Source organism: Clupea harengus, chromosome 6 (assembly GCF_900700415.2).
Source record: "Clupea harengus chromosome 6, Ch_v2.0.2, whole genome shotgun sequence".
NCBI classification, from domain to species: Eukaryota; Metazoa; Chordata; class Actinopteri; order Clupeiformes; family Clupeidae; genus Clupea; species Clupea harengus.
Genome location: NC_045157.1, coordinates 20,902,804 through 20,921,893, shown reverse-complemented (window position 1 = coordinate 20,921,893; position 19,090 = coordinate 20,902,804). Strand labels below are relative to the sequence as shown.

The 19,090-nt window shown below is 40.0% G+C and overlaps 1 protein-coding gene across 1 annotated transcript; it reads right to left on the bottom strand.

Annotated features, from left to right (window-relative positions):
* Positions 1-1,164: 1,164 nt before the first annotated feature.
* plekho2 (pleckstrin homology domain containing, family O member 2) lies at positions 1,165-12,721 on the bottom strand. Its single transcript, XM_012834620.3, has 6 exons — positions 12,414-12,721; positions 7,859-8,008; positions 7,480-7,602; positions 5,655-5,759; positions 5,433-5,531; positions 1,165-4,690 (listed from the first exon to the last, which is right to left on the bottom strand). Exons 1-6 carry the CDS (start codon positions 12,420-12,422, stop codon positions 3,110-3,112), a joined length of 2,067 nt encoding a protein of 688 aa, XP_012690074.1. The 5' UTR covers positions 12,423-12,721; the 3' UTR covers positions 1,165-3,109.
* Between the last annotated feature and the right edge of the window lie 6,369 nt (positions 12,722-19,090).

Below are 19,090 nucleotides of genomic sequence, written 5' to 3'. Positions count from 1 at the left end.
AGGCTTCAATGAAGCTGGTGTGTGTGATTGGCTGCCACTGTATTATCACGCGGGAATGTATAGGGTCCCATACTGTTATATCGCAGTGAACTGCGATAAGGAACGTCTCGGTTACTTACGTAACCTTGGTTCCTTAAGCAGGAACCAGATATAACAAAGTTGGCGTGTACAGTGTTACCTTGGTTTGATATTCTTGCTCAGTTTTTCTTTCCAAGGGTGATCTGTGCTGCGCGATTCAAGATATAGACTCCTGAGGGGGCGGGCTCAGGAGTGAGCGCAGACAGATCTCGCGGCCTTTCAGGCGTGAATGGATAAATGCTTCGATTTAGGCCCATGACTAGTGTCATGTACCATACTGTTATATCTGGTTCCTGCTTAAGGAACCGAGGTTACGTAAGTAACCGAGACGTTTTTTATGTTTCGGATGTTATCCGGATGTTTTTATTATAGGAGGTGACTTCCACAAAGGCAATGACTGTAATCCAACAGCCTATAAACATTTCACACAGCTGTCTTGTTTCCCACTGTAGCAGACAGAAACAAGGATGGAACATGAGCCCTCTATCACATGCAAAATGTCTCATTGGGACCCAGAGTGGGATGAAACCATTGGTTACAGCTAGTGACATCACCAAAGCTATGCCTGGTAGTCAAACACCTGTCCCCATATGTGGCACCTTCCTAAACAATGTACTATAAGTGTATGGGGGGCCTTTGTGGAGAAGCAATATGTCACTCATCTGTGAATGTCCGCAGTAGCAGCATATCTTCTTTGTCTAACTTGCAGCAGTAGTGGGTGGTTAATGTGTTTATGACAAATCTGCTGCGGTGTCATTACAATTGGTAAATAATAATAAATAATAATATATCATTTGAGTTTTCCTAACTGAACTTGGTCTAATCTAATTTGATGCTACAATGTATGCAAAAGGTTTTGGTGACTACATTTAATAGCCCTGTCATAAACTTGTCTGAAAGGTTTTATAAGTCTGTTGGCTGTTAACTAGTTAGCTTGCTAGTTTTAGACAAAAACTCCATAATGCCTTTTTAAGTACTGATTCTCTCTGTATGGTACACTTCTTTGTGCTGCCTTTGTGCCGCACCTCAATGAATGAATGGCTGCTTCACATAATGTCTTACAGTGACGTACAAGACACAGTGGAGTAATCATTAGTACAGACAATCTTTATTTAGGACATGCTTAGCAGGTTTAACACGATCATAAATTTAAACTGCATTAGTTTAATTAGTAAATCAATTTTGTACAATGTTACAGTCAAAAACATAATACAGGAAACACTGAACAGTGGTGCCGTTTAACAGTGGGGAGCCTAATTATCAGTGGACTATCCGACATTTCAATCTTAACACTCCCTTCTTCCATTGTACCAAACTCATTCAAAGTGACCTATGACAAGGGGATGTGTCAGGAGATTAATTACTTAAATATTAAGCATTTTTAGTCAATTTTCTTATTTACACTTTTATGTTCAAAAGAAATAATTCACATATTTGAATGTTTTAAACCTATGTCAAAAGGATAGGTTCTAGGCCAACCAGATTCACAGGAATGATGAAAATGTTACTGGTTGCACTGTAAACACTGATTGGAGGCAATAATGTTTTACATTACAATTGACCAGATGCCTATGTTTAACCTCTGCATGCACACATGCCGAGTACTGTGAATGCAGTCACAAATCATACATGAATGTACCACATTTTTAAAGAGAAACTCATCTGTATAAAAGGACATTACATTATCTGGGTTATATCAAACGCTCTTCTTGAGTAAAACCCTGCATTGTACATACAAAGAAAAGAAATTTGATCTCAGTGTTAACAGTGAAACAAAGAGAGCAGTTCTGTCGTTGACTTGTTGATTACACTAGGGTTAAAGTTTTGCACAGCAACAAACAAATGTTACTTGTCATGCATTACCCTGTATGAGTACATGTATTGCTGTGGGGTAAAGTGCTCAGGAAGTAGCAAGTTCCTGTGCACTAAAATTAAATCCTGCTGTGTGATAACCACAGCACAGAGAGATGAGTGTCGGGGAGATACCAAGAAAGCAGAGGTAAACCTACTGGTGTTTTTCACAAATGCTGCCTTGTATAAGAACAGGTGCAGAAATGGGCAGAAGTTGAAATTGATATATGTAATGTACCCTCATCACTGAATACAGTGAACAAATGTACACAAGCAGAGAATGAGCTTTGAATTATGGGCAACACAATGTCAATAGGAACCGGTCATTTGCAATGTGTAAAAATGGGAAATATGAATCAAACATACAATGCATTTCTTAAAAAATGTCAAAGAAACATATTTCAGGTACATTCCAGGTGTAAATGTAATGTCTGCCTTCTGCATTAGCAACACACTGTCCCCAACCACTAAGAACCATTCTGAAACATCTCATTGCCGCACGTCATTACATGAAAATGGAAAAGGAGAACAAACATATACATTATAAAATATCAGAATGCCAAAGGTTTTTTTTTCATTCCGCAAACTGAAGAAAAAGCCGAAAGTAAAACTAGGGTGCACTTTGTGCTTTGTTTTTGTGGCGTGTCATTGCAAAGGCGTACCTGGAGTTTAACCATGGTCTCAATTCCTAAAAAGTAGTCCAACGTATATTTAAAACGAAGAATTGTGCAGGTGAACTACTTCATTTATGTGTACATTTCTCATTTATGTTTTCGATTAGCTTCCACTGTACTGTTCAAGTGAAGTGAACAGTACGTTTACAGGACCGAGGGATACACTGACATTTTTGTGTGTGGAATCATTGAGTTTGGGGATCAACAGGTGGCTGCTGAAGCAGTCGATGGAGATTATATTGTCCAAACCTGAAATTCCCTTTTAAAGGTTCAATTCCTTATGAAATACACGACAAATGTTGGACAGATGAGTGATTTGATATCAGTATGTTACAAACATTAAATAATATAAAATATTTTGTTTTCAAGCCATTATCCTTAGTACAAAGATAGAAATACTAGCAAAGTGATGGACTTAAAATTGCACTTGATCACAAGCAAAAAACTTGCATAAAATTGGATACTAAGCAAGAATAGCCACAAGCCAAACAGCTGCTTAAGAAGCATCACCAGCTCATTCGCTTCCTCTCCTTGTCTGGGGCCTTTTTCTCTTTGAAACTCTTGGCCACACTTAAGATCTCTTCAGCTTTCCTGAGCTTCTCCATGGCTGAGGCTAGCAGCAACCCTGCTGTTAATTCACCCTGATGATTCTTCTCTGCTGTCTGCTTATCTGATATTGTATGCAGAAGTTCTCCTGTGTTCTTAAGCGCCACAGTCACTTCACTCTGCAAATCCTCCATGTCACTTTCTACAGATGTGGCAGAAACATTTTCGTCTCCCTGCTCTTTTTGATCAGAACACTCTGCCAGAAGGTCTCCCATGGAAATAGACTTCATCTTTGATTTGAATTTCAGGGGTACGAGAGGGCGTGGGGACAGAATTTGAGGTTTGCTTCGCACACTAGACTCCAGGGCAGAGTCACGTCCACAGCTTCCCTCTTGAGTGGTGTTGTGAGTCTCGGCATTGGTGGATGGATCTTCACTGTTGCTCTGTGTTTGTGCACTTGATGAATCGGTCTCCTCAGCCTCACCGCTGTCCCCATCAAGTTTAGTCTGACTGCCCCGCAGCACAGTGGTGGATGTTGTGGTGGCGTCTCCATTCTCTGATTCCTCTGCCGAGTGCTGTCCGCTATCTATAGATTTCTCTTCCTCCTGCTCTACCTTGCCAACAGATAGATCACAAGGCTCAACGCTCTGTCCTGAGACGGTCGAAGGTGGAACCACCTCGGCCAAGGGCTCAGGAGAGATTGAGGGAGTATTAGTTTCAGTCTCAGCCGAGTCAGAGATGAGCTTAGATGAAGAGCTTTCATTATCTTCACCTTTCTTAGCCTCACTAGGCTGTTCGTCATCTTCTGATTTGACAGGGCACTTCATCGATTTCTTCTTAGGAGGGGCAGGTGGGCCAGAGCTTTTTTTTAATGGCTCTGGGGTGGACTGTGTTTCTTCAGGCACTTCTTTCCCTTCTGGTTCGGAGGATGTTTCAACAAGAGGTGCACCCCACATTACAACTGAAGGCTTCAGGACCTTTTTTGGAATAACATTGTCCATATTTGTAGGCTGGTCTTGTTCATTGTGTTGAATGGCCTCAGTTATTTCCTCGGTTTTATCTTCAGTCTCCTCCTTGTCTTTGACACCTGATTCTCCCTCTCGGGTCTCCTTGGCCTCAGTTCCACCCACAGGAGCGGGCTTCATCTCTTTAGATGGAGGTTTGGGGGGTTTGTTGTCTACCGAGGATGAATCAGAGGACAAATCATCCTGAGAGCTGCAGGGCTTGCAGGGAGTGGGTGGTGCTCCTGTGTCAACCCCACTGTCCGATGTCGTCTCTCCATGAGTTTCTTCTTCTGATGGGGAAACCGGTTTATTCTGCTTGGACGGAGGCATTGGGGGCTTGAAAACCTTCTTCTGGGGGCTGGGTTCTTCACTCGCGGACTCATCCTGAGTGGGGTCACTGGTAGCTGTTGACACCACATCTGTCTGGACACCTTTTGGAGTACTATCCTCAGTGTTGACATGGTGCGTTCCATTAGGCTTACTGTCAGTAGTATCTAAATCCAGTCTCAGAATTCCATCAGATCCTACATTTGCAACCTGTATCAAATGAAAGATTGCCACAGTAAGATTGCATACCAATTGACCCACCGCACAGGCACATTAACATGGGGGAATACAAGACCAGTGGTCAGCCTGACACACAACCTGCTGTCCGCAGCAGCTGAACGCTTTAAATATTTTAGGCTATGGGATGCCAACCATCCCATACGATACAGGATCATATCATGAGGGAGGGAACATGGTTGCTTTTGTCATGTATTAAATTCATACACAAGATCATTTCTTCCAAACTGTAGAGTTCTACTAACCTGGTGTTGCCGGACACACGTTCACTGCATTTTACTGTGTTCATTGAGGTCTGGAAATACATCCATAAGGATGTTTCCAACAATTGGCATTGACTGTTGACTAGACTGAAATATAAGCAACTTGATCAGCTTTTATTAGCAATCGCCACTGTAGTGTTGAAACGGAACTGCGAAACACAGTGCTTTTTTTAGACACTGTCATTGCTCTAAACTCAGGTTATGTTTGAGTAAGTGCTCTCACATTTGTTTGTTGCACCGCCATTCCTGGAGCATGGAAGGAGGAGATATTTTGAGCAATATTGACAAAAGAGCCTACTGTAAAGAATAGCTAGTGCGACTAGTGTAAATTAGTCAGTCAAAACAATTAGGCTTTATAGCAACCTCTAAGCCTGCAGTTATCAGTTAAGGACTGCGGTCAAACAGTTGAGAAGGCTGAAAACCACTGGTATAGACAGAACACATCTACTAACTTCCTTCATGTGTATCCTCGTTGGTGGTCTCCTGCCACGGTTTCCTTTGGGCCGTGAGCGTGTCACATGCTCTAAAGAACAGCCTTCATCTATCTTAACCTTATGAAGCAAGACAAAATCCACAGGTCAGTATGTTTTCACTTATTGACAAAATCCACAGGTCAGTATGTTTTCACTTATTGCCAATGGGTTATATGGGTCTGGATTATGGGTAGGTGTTACCTCATCAAAGATTTTATTTTTTGCTCTGTTGATGCCATCACTAAATGCTTTGATCCAAGCTTCCTTGTCTTCTTGGCTTTGGGCCTGTAATTTTACATCTTGGACCTAGAAATCATGAGACTATCAGTTGTGGAGAATGGTTCTGTTAAGTATCACAAGATATCCTTTAGTCAAATCTGGAAATTCAACTTTGATTCTTTACATTTTTAAATGGTCTACAGTTATTCACTGCATATACACCAAATACAATCATTCTTGGATATTGCCTGAATCTAAGGTGGCCCAAAATATGCAGGATAGCTGACCTAGGGAAACTGTGAATTGCTGGTTACAGCTCAGGCAGCAGGTCAAGAGGCTGTTCGCTCTGGCTTAATACTGAAACACTGACTTTAGAAAAATAAACCAACACCAGGAGTGCTTTGCAAAACAAAAAAATACAGGCCGGAAAATCCAGCACAAAAAAATAACAAACGGGAACATCCTGTAATAGTTTATCCAAGATGTACTTATTTGAATCCTGTCCAATAATGGCGCCTCATATTTGAGCCTATGTGACATTGAAGAAGAATATACAGACGAACTGTGTTCCGGAAATGAATGGATCCAAATGAATTAACTCTTTCCCCTCTATTCTCCACTCTGATATTCAGAGCTGTTCTATAATTTGTGACAAGTGCCAGCAAGTGTAGTGACAGTGGGATGGTTATTCTGACACACTAAACACATACGGCACTATATAATCCAGTTTTTCCAAAACAAAAGTACAGTTTGAGAATGATGTCCCTTTAAAAAACTGTAGGCAGCGGTGTCTGACTCATTCTCCTGGCTGGTCACTGCATTAAGGAGAGGGGAAAAAGTGACAGGCAGGGAGGCGCTGGAGGAGTGTTTAACACACTGCCTTTTAGAGACAGCTTTCTAACATCTGCTTGGGTCTGTGGACTGCGCCAGAGATATAATTTCATCATGTGTTCACAATACGCAATAGTTCCCCACTTTGGCAACTTTTAGCTTTCACTATTCTCAATAATCTTTCTACTGGTTCTATGTACCCTGAATGTATTGCATTTTGGGTAGCAACCTAATTTGTTCTGTGGAAATATTTTGGGAGATTTATTTTTTTACATTCTTAGATATGCATAAATATGACTCGGACTTTCAACCACTCATTTAGATACATTTGTAATATGTTTGACAGTGGTTTCAGTTACTTCAGTTAAACACACAATGCACACTTCATAAGTACTTATGTGATTGAAAATCCTGCTATAAACTAGTCAGTTTGAGGTCACCTTTGCTCCTAAAATTCCTGTTTATATTTAAAAAGTACGATTTCACAAACAGAAAATGTATGTATGTATACCCATTTCCCATCAATGTGAACTGAACTGAAAAAAAGTATACTTAAGCTGTGATACTGTTACAGGATTTTGTCCATTCTAGTTCCCCTTTTTAAGAGCACTTAAGTAGAAACAATGTGTTTTTACGACCTTCCTCAAAAGGGAGAAATACAAACTACCCCTAACACACCCGACTTGACGGAGTGATAGACAGCAATCATCACTAATAAACCACCAGTAAACTGAGTGCAGTTTGTGACTTATCTATACCAACACAGCATGACTGTTTGCATGTTGGTCAGCAAACAAAAAAAACAGAACTCAGTGAAAGCTTAACCAAGATTCATATGAAGTTAAGATTCATTTTCGTATTCAAGTTAAGATTCAGATTCATATCAAGTTAAGATTCAGATTCTTATCAAGTTAAGATTCAGGTTCATATTGTAGTTAAAAAACAGATTCATATTCAAGTTAACATTTATCCTTACCTTATTTGCACATTTCGAGGATCTTATCAATATCAGTCTGTTTTTCTTCTTGAATCCACCTCGCAATTCATGGCATTTATCATACTTTTCCAGGTCCAACCTCTCTAGACAGTTCTTCAAGTCCTGTGTCAAAACATGTCATGGTCTTGTATTTTAATACTTATAGTTCCTATAAAATTAAGTCAAACACAAAGCACCTACACAAAGTCATCTTATTAATCTCAGACATGGTAAACTAGACATACTTTCACACTAATTTATTCAACATTCATTTATTGATTTATTTTCTTTCAATTGTTAACTATTCTTGTCAATTCACTGTTCACCAGTCATCGTTCACTAGTTATCATCAACAGATCCCGTTGGTCATGCCTCATACCTCATGTTCATACACTGCAATCTCTGTGTGCTCCAGCCGTATGTAGCGATCCCTGTAGGTCCCAAAAATCTTCCCAGATGATTTCTTCAACCAGCCGGCTTTGCCTGTCAACTTGACCTCTTTAGGCTTGGCTGTGTCCTCTTTCCCTCCCTGCCATCGAGAGACAGTGGGGGGAAATAATCAATGTTACACTAGGGACAGATGCTTCATTTTAAGGCAACAGTAGGTGGTGCTTCAATACTGATTCTATGATACAGTCTAAAGTTATTGCACTGGAATAACCACTAAGTTAAGCTCTTTGACTTAGAATGTTGAAACGTTGTGTGCTACTGGCATATATCCAAAAATGCTAAAAGCACTTCAAACTCATGCTCTGGTAGTGTCAGTTCACCTAAGTAATGTGTTTGTGACTTATCAACACTAGCTGTTAAAGCAACAGTAAAGAAGTTTGGTCTAAAACTAGAAAACGAATTACCTAAAAGGCATGCAAAAACCTTGCAAACACCAACAACAGCACACTTGGCACTGATAAAACCTTGCTAGCATGCTAACTGGTGTCTTTTGTCTATATATTTGACAATCTCATGCTGTGAAAGGCTTTTCTTACATTTCTGAGGGGTAGTCCATCCTGGACCACAGAACTACATAGTGCATAGCCTGGGCAACTGGGGAGAGTGACAGCTATGTCTATGTATCTTTCACTTGACCATACGCCATCAAAATGAATTTGAATATGATGCCAAAACATATAGGTTTCATATATAAACATAACTCAAAAAGTTGACTCAACTCAAAACTCAAAAATGACGATGTTGGCTGAAAAGGTGTTCAGGTTTCACAACACCATCTTATTAACTCTCCCTTACAATATGAAATAGAAAGTAAAAACCATAAAAGTGTTTAGTTTTGAAATGACCTTATCAATTCCTCCATAATGTGAAAGCATTATCATTACTGAAAGTGAGCCCCAGATTCAATGTATTCAATTTGTAATGTCAATTTGTAATTTTTTTTAAAGATTTCTACCACCAGTGCAACCTAAGACCTGTATCAGTGATTAGGAATACAACAAACCTGTTATCTGTTTAAATGTCTAATAACCAACTCAAGTGTTCAGAAGATAATAAGTGTATGAGAGACTCATAATAGTGCTCAATGAGTAGAATTTCCACAAGATAGCTTTTTAAAGACCCGTCTATCTAGTTTTTTTCCACTTGTCCGCTATTAGTGACAGGGCCTGGCATTCAAACTGGAAGTGCTTTGACTGCAGAAGAGAGGAAAGGCCGAGAAAAACAGGAGCTCTCTGCAGCCACAAAGGGCAGGTACTGTCCAGGAAACTGGTCACACAGACCTGAACTCACAACACCGCATTGTCTATGGCAAGAGAGGGAAGCTCTTATTGGCCTTTTGTTACTCCCATGACTAACCACAGAGGGGGGAAAAAAAATTGGAACAGTGCACATAAAACACTAGAGCACTGTGCCAGAAATGTTGGGTGGGGTGGAAAGCTCTGTGTATGTCACAGAACAACAGAGAGCAGAGCCATAGGACAGATGGTACAATCCACAACATTAAAGCCGTTCTAAACGTAAAACATGTGTCATTCTTAAGTCCCTTTGAGGAACTTTATTTTAGTATTCTAGGTGCAGAGTTTGCCACTGCAGTGTGGTATTGTTCATAGTCCTTAGGCAAAAATGCCTCTCTGAAAGGAGTTGCTGAGCTTTAGATGCTGAGCATCAGGTAGCATCTAATGTCTGACACATCAAAAACAATGAGACTATCATGCTCCTATTATGTAAATAAACCATATAAATTGAGACCTCCACAGTACCCACAGTGTCTATAGATGTCAATTCTAGATCGGATTCATAATCAACTAACTTGGTATCATACGATGCAAGTGGGGTGTAAGTAAATGTAAATGTGAAAAGAAATACTTAACTAACTTAACATTAAACCGGTTATGTTATGTTATAGGCATATGTTATGTATGTGTTACGGGTGACCAACATTTAGACACCTAGCATGCGGAGTAAAACCTTGCTGTTTGACATGAAACAGTTAAATATACAGAGTTGAGAAGTGGTGGGTATATCTGGGTGAGAGGAACAGTCTCGATATACTTCAGTTAACACGCTTCAAATGATGAGTTACACAATCCGTTGAAAATAAAACTTGTTTTACATTCATATCAATGTTTGTTTTACAGCATGAACCACAGAGGTTCATATGATGAGTATTTTGTCTTGGATATGTCCTGCCCTGATATTGGACCATGCACAATGTGAAAGTCGTTGTTTTCTTGTGATCAACATAGTTACAATACACCAGGGACAATACACTAAACAATAAAAGACAATAAAATATAATAAAATCTACAGTATCTACATATAAGGTACACTTAATGACATTTATCCTGATAAGCACAAGTTGGTTTAAGCATGCAGCACCACCAGTCATCATCATAAGAGCGTAAATCATGACCAGTGGACCAGTGATCACTGACCACTGATGACATAATCCTTCAAATCTAGTGTGCTTGCTTGTCTCTGTTCAAGAAGTGCTGAGCGAAAATGTTTTGTGGCGTTTCCATACAACTAACAGCCAATGCTCAGCACACAGAGAATTCTCTTATCAACTGTCAGCATGAACAACAGCCATGAACAACTAAAGATTCTACCACCTTCAGTTTCACTGCTGGGATAATATGAACACTCTCAGCAACATTTAGGGAATTTCAGGGTGAGGCACGCCTTATTTAACATGTGTTATACATTCTGTATAGTATCTTTCAATCAGGAACTGGCTGCATCTGGCAAAAATTGAAGTCCGTGGAGTTCTGGACTGACCTGCATGGCCTGAACTCTGCGAGGAGTTAAATTCAAATCATCTGCGTTCACATGATCTTGCCTCTAATAGTGTTTCAGACAAAAAGATGTTACAGGCTCCTCACCAGTCCTACCCAAAGTTGTTCAGAAATACATGTAGGAGAGGGAAGAGAATCTCACTGAAGCGGGAGGAGCCTGGAGACTTAGGGAATAAATCTACAGGATTTAAGACACACTCCCCCCGAGACACAAGGGAGGACAATACTTAGAGGGGGCGATTGTTTTGCGCTGATCTTTGCAAGTCATTCCCGTCACATGTGAAAGGGCCAGGCAGAGTATGAATGTGTGTATCATTGTCAGCACTGCGCTTCTGCAAAAAAAAAAGCCGTCCTATTCACAAGCTGAAGGAAATGACCAAGTGGATGTGGATGTCAGACCATGCACACTCTCACTCTCACACACTCGCCCCAACTCTCTCTCACACACAATTACAACAGCTAGGCATTTAGCCATAATGTGGGTGCCTAAACTAAGTACAATTATTTCAGCACAATGCTGTGCACAAACAAAACCCACATCAACTAGCCCACATGATAAACTCAGTGGGGCATCTGGATCTTAATCTCCTAGGAATACTTTTTATTTTATTCATTCATTTAATGTATTGAATATTTATTTTAACTACCAACCCACATGTTGCTATGCGATTCAAATATACAACAAGGCAACCTTACACTTTACTAAGTTTCAGGAAGCGTTTACCAAATACAGGAAATAAAAAGCAGAAGACAGTAGGCCTAATTGATGGAGGATGATGTCAAAGTGTTTCTTAAACACGTAAACCCATAGACCATTCTACTAAATAATAAATGGCTTAAGAGATTCGCCTCGTCACTGTAGGTCTATAACCAAAACAAAACAAAAAAACAAAACTCATACGGTCCTATACCATGCATGTAGCCTACCTTGCTAAGGTATAGGGACGAAGGAAAACCTTACTGATAACCTCAACTTGGTAAATAACAAAACATATTTATGCTATAGCCTATTCTGAACAACCTGCAACAAGTGAAAGGTCTACACACAAAGATGTATGAGCCTGCCCATTACAGCGGTCGACAAGGATGCATCTGCCCTCGGCTGCATAGTGATCGTACCACCTTCATCAGTAGCCTAAACACGATTGCATCCTTAGATGGGTGGGTTGACAGGTTCACACTTTTTCAAGAGACAGTGACTGTTGACTTAGGCTAACGTTATACACCACATAATTGTAAGATAACCTCGGTTATATGTCGTATTTTAAGATGAATCCGATGATAAATAATTTAAATTGTAGACCTTTACCCTAAACATGTCTAATACCTTTTCCTTTTGCAGTGAAATGTGCAGGCTACTCAGAGTAGCCTGATAGCCAAATAACTTTTTTTTTTTACCAAAAAACTGTTGCAGGCCTAGCCCACTCCGTCGATTATATGCTTTTACACAAGGTTTTTAAGTTTATTTCGATAGCCTAGTGTTTTTAAACGTTACTTTTGAAAGCGCTTGCTAAAACAAGAAAACAAAGTGACGCTGGAATAAATCGATTCCATAAGTGTTATAGCCTACTGAGTGATTTAGAGTAGTAGCCTACAGCAGTTCATGAAACGAGAATAATGAAGTTGCAATGACATCAACGAGGCGTATAGCAAGACATCACGCCCAGACCAAGGAGGCATAATACTCACATCTTCCATGATAAAAAACTAAGATCCGTTATGTGTAGACAAAAACACTCGACGTCTATCTTATCGTGGGTGGAAAGTTCTTAATTCGCGTCCTTTCAGTAACAACCATCTAAAATGTAACATGTCGTGATTATTTAGAAATGAGGAACTGTGGCACATAGACATAGGTCAGTACTGTTTCTTCTTTACTCTTTTTCCTCTTTCGGGTATGCTACGAACCAAGTTTGAAAAAAAGTTTGGTTTCCGGTAAGTCCCCGAAAGCCTCCGCCACGGTCAAGAGACATCAGAATTTCAATAGCAGAGAATCTTGCATGGTTGGGCTGGATCCACTTTAAACTGATGCAATTGCGCCCTTGCTTTTATGTGGCGTAAACAAATTGACGAAAAAGGAATTAGGATCATAGCAATGCCCGTTGCTTAAATATATCTTAAACTAACTTTAGGCTTGTTTTGCTTTTAATCGCATTTTCTCCTAAAATGTAAACTTTCCACAATAAAGGTTATTATTAATCATAGATGTGGATGGATGTGGGGGTGCGTAGATAATCTGATTTCATCATTTCTCACAGAGGCACAAATATGGTGATATCCTGGAAGAGGCATACTATGGCCAGATTCGTGTATAGTAGCCTATCTTGTGATGTATTCCACACACACACACACACACACACACACACACACGCGCACGCACGCACGCACGCACGCACACACGCACACACACACACACACATACCCACACACATGCACACCACAAGCACACTTTGAATGCAATGAGTGTGAGTAGATATGACTAGGCTACATAGTATGTAAGGTGATTACTACCCTAAATGGGATGTTGTTGACACTTTTGCTGGTGGGTGTGGCGAGACAATGGGTTCTGAAGCTGGGCAGTGAGAAGTGAGACAAGTATACTTCCTATTGAAAAAGAAACATCACACATTGGTACACCCATAGCTACTCAATGAGAACCATGTTATGTGGTTGGGCCCTTCTTCTATGTACTGTGACTGTGACCATGAAACCACATTGAAGTGCCAAAGAAATGAAATATTTTCAACCACCAACAAAACATTTCTGATAAACAATCAGTACGCAACTATCTATGCTTAGTAATGCAAAATCAGTTGGTTAGAATATTAAATATTAATGTTATCTTTCATGTCCTCACATGATCATAGTGCATAGCTGTGGTTATCAATGCTATTTTATGAACAGCATGACAAACTACTCTCAATTCTACATAAATAGAGGTCAGTAACTATTTGATTGTGATGTGACTATTGTAATGAAAATGGTGAGGCGGCCCGCAAGCTAAATCTAACCTTTTAGCACCCTATGCATAAATAAACATGGGCTGTGGTCTGCGGTTAGTTGAAAATAGTTAGCCCTGCATGATCTGTTGCTAATTTGGTTTTGTTAAAGTACTGCCTCTGCACGACACATCACAAGCTTAACACTATAGTTACATTGACGGGGCTCAATGCAGGAATGCATGCAGGCGTTTGACCATCTGTTAAAGGATGCAACAATTGCAATGCAGTCCAGCCAATGTTGTGTTTTTTTTAAAGTATTTATTTGTCACATGATCATAGAATGATGTTTACACATGTTAAATATTTTATTGTAATAATATTGCAGAAGCGCAGTGCTGACAATAATATATTGTGTTAATTCAAACAGGCAAGACCTGACAAGTTTCTGAGACCTGGCACACACAAGGCCCACACCCATACAGAAGAGAGACTTCCCTCGACACTGTGCCAGCAAATATAAACTTCAGCACCACCCACTGGTAGTTTTCTGAAAGTGAGTAAAAACAATTATGTAAATCCATGTGTCAGGAGCTATGTTTTAATTCATTTTGATGAAAATAGCATGGACTAAATCCAATAGGTGAAGTATTACGCTGATTGACTTCTGTTTTGGACAGCACCAGTAGTGCGTTAATGTAAGGTTACAGTAGTTGTTTTCTTAAATATGAGCTTGAGAAGGAAGTGAATTTAAGTGATATGTCCCATAATTCACCCTTGTGAAGAAAAATTGTTAAAGGGACACATCAGTATCAAACATGAAAAACAGACCATCAAAGTAAAAATTGAACATTCAGAGTGATTTAGAAGAGACATCACCTTAGAACATCCAATGAGGTAACTTAAGTGCTTATGTGCTAGGACATACGTATTTTGAAGTTTGACTTCCTTGCCATGACATATAAATAATCTTCATTCACACATTTACTTGATTGCTAATTACAGCAGTCCAGTTACCAGTTTGTTAACATGGTGACATACCTAACTGCAGGGGAAAGAGATGATAGAAAGGTATCACTACCTCAGAAACAAAGTGCAATAGAATATTACCGAGACATTTATAAGATTACATGCATGCTGCTGTTCAAGATATTGCATAATGAAATGGAGATACTTCCCCCATTATTGGCAAATACTGTAGACCTCCATTAGTGATAACAGTTTTTTGTGGTCTTAGTCATTTTTTTGCATCATCTCCCTCTCTATCACTCCTACCCTATGAAGTGGTCTATTGTAACCAGGGTTGGGAAGGTTACTTTTGAAATGTAATAGGTTACAGATTACTAGTTACCCTTTTAAAATGTAATGAGTAATGTAACTGTTTTAATTACTTCATCAAAGTAATGTAACTTATTACATTTATACATGGCAGACGAGAGGCGGCGCAAATTCAAACAAGAGAACCGATCAAAAACAGCGTTAAAAATGTGAGCGCATACTGCCAAATTAATGGAGACATAACATTAATCTAGACATTGAAAAGAAGCCAAGTAACAGAATTAATGTTATATTCCACATATAAGCTCTAAACCTTTTTACCGAAAATAATATATTCCTATACAACCCCTTTATAATCACCAACATTTTGAGTAGTGACGGTAATTTAATTATATATATTGTTCAGTAACTGTAACTGATTACAATTACATTTATTTTGTAATTTAATTATGTACCATTACATAGAACCACCTAATCCCCAACACTGATTGTAATTCAATATAATGGACAGTGTAATTAGATTCCATTTTATATCAAATGTTCTGAGTTATGCCGACTGTGGACGTTAAGGTTTATACACAGCAAGAGATTCACAGATGTAAAAATCCCAATCTCCTGCTTGCTAAAGCTAAAATGTTTGAATGTTTGTTGAATCACCTTTTTGTTTTCCTGTATTGCTCTCCAATCAATTTACCCCTAAGAACCTTGCTCTCATCTTTCTTAAGAAAAGTTTTTCCTTTCCTTTTTGACAAGCTTTGTTCCCAACTTTTTTTCTGCTGCTTATCACCAAATCAGAGACAGGCGCCATTGAGATGCTCAGAGTGGTTCTCGCTGGCAGGCCCTATAATTGCACTGTCATACAGCTGATGGGGTGTGTGGGCTGCAGAATCAATCAAATAAGCACATCAAATGGGAATCAGTGAGTGCCTCCGGCCCGCCTGACAACCTGATCTGAACTAATATTGGGCTGGGACACAACCTGTCCGTTTAATGTGTGTGCGTGTGGTTGTGTACATGCATAACTGATGGTAGCATGCTTGCACTGACATAATGTCAGTCAGTGTTGGTACAAGATGCATGAAGATGCATGCAAAATAACATGCTGTATAGCAAATTGAATACCATTTGCATCAGATGCTTAAGATTCTAAGAAACCTTATATTGTAAGTCTCCCTATGCATCATACTGGGCAGTATTGTGAAACACAAGCAATTTCCTGATACAAAGACAGTTGTGAAATTTCATTGCATTGCAACAGTAAAATAGTCCCGATTTTTTCTGACAACTGCTAGTAAACTGCCTGCATTTGTAAATGTACATGGTGAATGCCAAACACCTAGCATGTTAATTCCTGTTACACAATACTAAAAGTCTTGTTTTGATCTGTACACAAATGTTATGCTTCACCACTAAATTAACCTACTACAAATTGTACATTTGTCTATTCTGGTTAAAAGTGAATTCAATTAGTTAAGTGAGTTCTCTTCTGGTTAAAAGTGAGTTAAGTGAGTTCACTTCTGGTTAAGGGAGCCCGCTTTTATTTGCACTGTATTTTCTGCTGCGGGTGTGACAGGCTTATCCCCGCTAGCAGGGAGGACAGCCCCATTTAAAATCTCCATTACAAACATAAATAGACTTATGCAAATGGGCCAGTGAACAAATGTAGGTGTCACAGGAAAGTGTGATTTTGAGCTCCTGGAGCCACATTCTCTTCAGCTGCTTGCTCAAAGCAGATATGTTTTGTGTACAACGTGCCACTTGTGTCGCATGCCTGAGGTGTCCTTGAGGTGTCACGAGGAGATTTAATCTCGTATTTTGTGATGGTGGTGTTATGCGCTCCCCGCTTCATGCTGAAGCCTTTGACATAAAACAATTTGAAGTCTGAGACTGCTGAAATTGTGGTGTGCACTGATATTGTGTGTTTTTTTTTCTCCCTCTCTTGAGAAAACATGTCCCTCGTGGTTGCTGAATTCAAAAAGCTGTGGTGTAAATCAAGGAGCTTAGGGTGTCTGTTCCACTCAGACAGCTTCAGGCCTTCTGTGTGCTTGAGTTTTTTTTTTCTGCCTGGGTTCCTATGGCGACCTCCAAGCAACCCCTCTTTCAAGCCAACAGATTTCGTCCACATTTAGGTTCATCAAAAGCCTCTCTGTTTCCCGGCTGCCTGTTTGTACCACTGCCTAGTCTGGCCACAAACAAGCAAAGGGGAGGTCTTAAGAGAAATGTAATCCTGAAAATGCTATGCCATCTTGGCTGTGGGGTTCTTCCCTAACACCCTCCGTATGGCACTTACCTCGCTATGGCGCACTTACTGCATTCCACCACATTTCGGTACAAATACAAATTAAGTTAGACTGAACTAAACAGTGGGAATCTAAAATGGGTTTATTTCAGGACAACTGGCAGTTTGACAGAAAGGACTCTTATTTCCAAATGTGGCTCTATTACAATCATTGATTGACCTTGCACATTGCTTGCTTATTGATTTTTCTTCTAGTGCAGGAGAGTTAATTAACTTGTAGAAAGCCCTCCAGTGCCACTGTGGGCTGGATGGCTGATGTGGCTTCATAGTGCACTAATCTTTAAGGCATAGAATGGATGGTGTCAAAGGAGGCTCTGTCTTAATTTGCTATCACTGCAACCGACCGTGGATGTTTAAATAAACTTCTGGTTCAGCTGATGTAGTTTGGATCAGAATAAAAAGGACACATTAAAGGTCATTATAGTCTCTTCATCATGTGTTCACTTTCCAGCATAAGGACACAGGTCAAAGTTAATTATAAAGACCAATGTCATGTCAAAGCAAATGTGCCAGCGTGACAAGCAAATGACATAAAAAAAACAAGCCTCTTGAAATGACAAGCAAACAAGCCTCTTGATAGTATAGGAGTGAAAGGGAGATGACGCAAAACAAACAAGCCTAATGTCACATAGGGTAAAATAAACTGAGAAATTACAGAGGCTGGTAAACGGCCCAATAGACTGCACTCACCATGTAAACAGCAGGTGGCAGCACTACCCTTTAACTTTACACTGCAGACTACCAGTTTCAACACATAAGACATAAGGAACATTGTTATCATTATACTGCTGTGCAAGACCCTGAATTCCCTGAATTTAAACAATAAAAAAACAAAAGAGTCTAACTCTAACTAAACAATAAAGAATAAATAAATAAACTATTAGCAAATTGCATGGTAGAGAATTCAGTGAGTGATTGTACTCCAGTGTGTGGGTGGTGTAGTGTTTCTGCTCTGTTTCTTCTGTTTTTGCTTCAATGCGTGTGAGTTGTAGTCGGTGGTGTGTATGTGTGTGGAGGGGGCGGGGGGGGGGGGGGTCAGGCTATTTTCAACAATTTGACAGCTTTGGAGAAGAAGCTGTTTTTCAGCCTTGTGGTGTGTGCATGTATTGCCCTGTATCTTCTGCCAGAGGAGATTAGTCTGAATAGGTGGGCAGGGTGGGTTGGGTGATGGATGATGGTTGAGGCCTTGTCCCAACATTGGGCCTGGTAGGTGTACTCAACTGCCAGCATCTGTGTCCCAATGGTGTTTTCAGGCCATCTTGATGACCCTCTGCAAGGGCTTTCTGGTACTTCCTGGTGCAGCTGGCATACCACGCTGTGATGCAGTACGTCAGGATGCTCTCCACTGTGCACTGGTCAAAGTTCACCAGAAGGTTCTGCAGCAGTAGGGTTCTCCTCAGCTTCCTTAGAAAGTAGAGGCGTTGTTGTGCCATCACAATGACAATGGAGGTGTATGGCCCAGAAGTCCTCAGTGATGTGAAATTTTAGACATTTAAAACGGGAGATTTTCTCCACTGCCTCACCGTCAATGAACACTGGAACAAGATCTGCTCTTCTTGTCTTCCTGAAGTCCATCACAATCTCTTTTGTGCAATCATATGGTTCTATTTGGAAATGTAACATTGAAGAACTTGTTGTCAGTTGAACTAATCTGATTTAATTCTTCAATCCAGTCTTGTACCTTAATAGCACGTGTAGAGCCACAATTATTCTATACCCTCAAAGTGAACATTTGGGTATTATAAGTGCTACAGGAGATTTTTGACAAATGTGTTAATTTCTCTCTCTCTCTCTCTCTCTGTCTGTATGTGTGAGTGAGTGCATTGTGGACAGTTCAGAAGTGTGCTGTA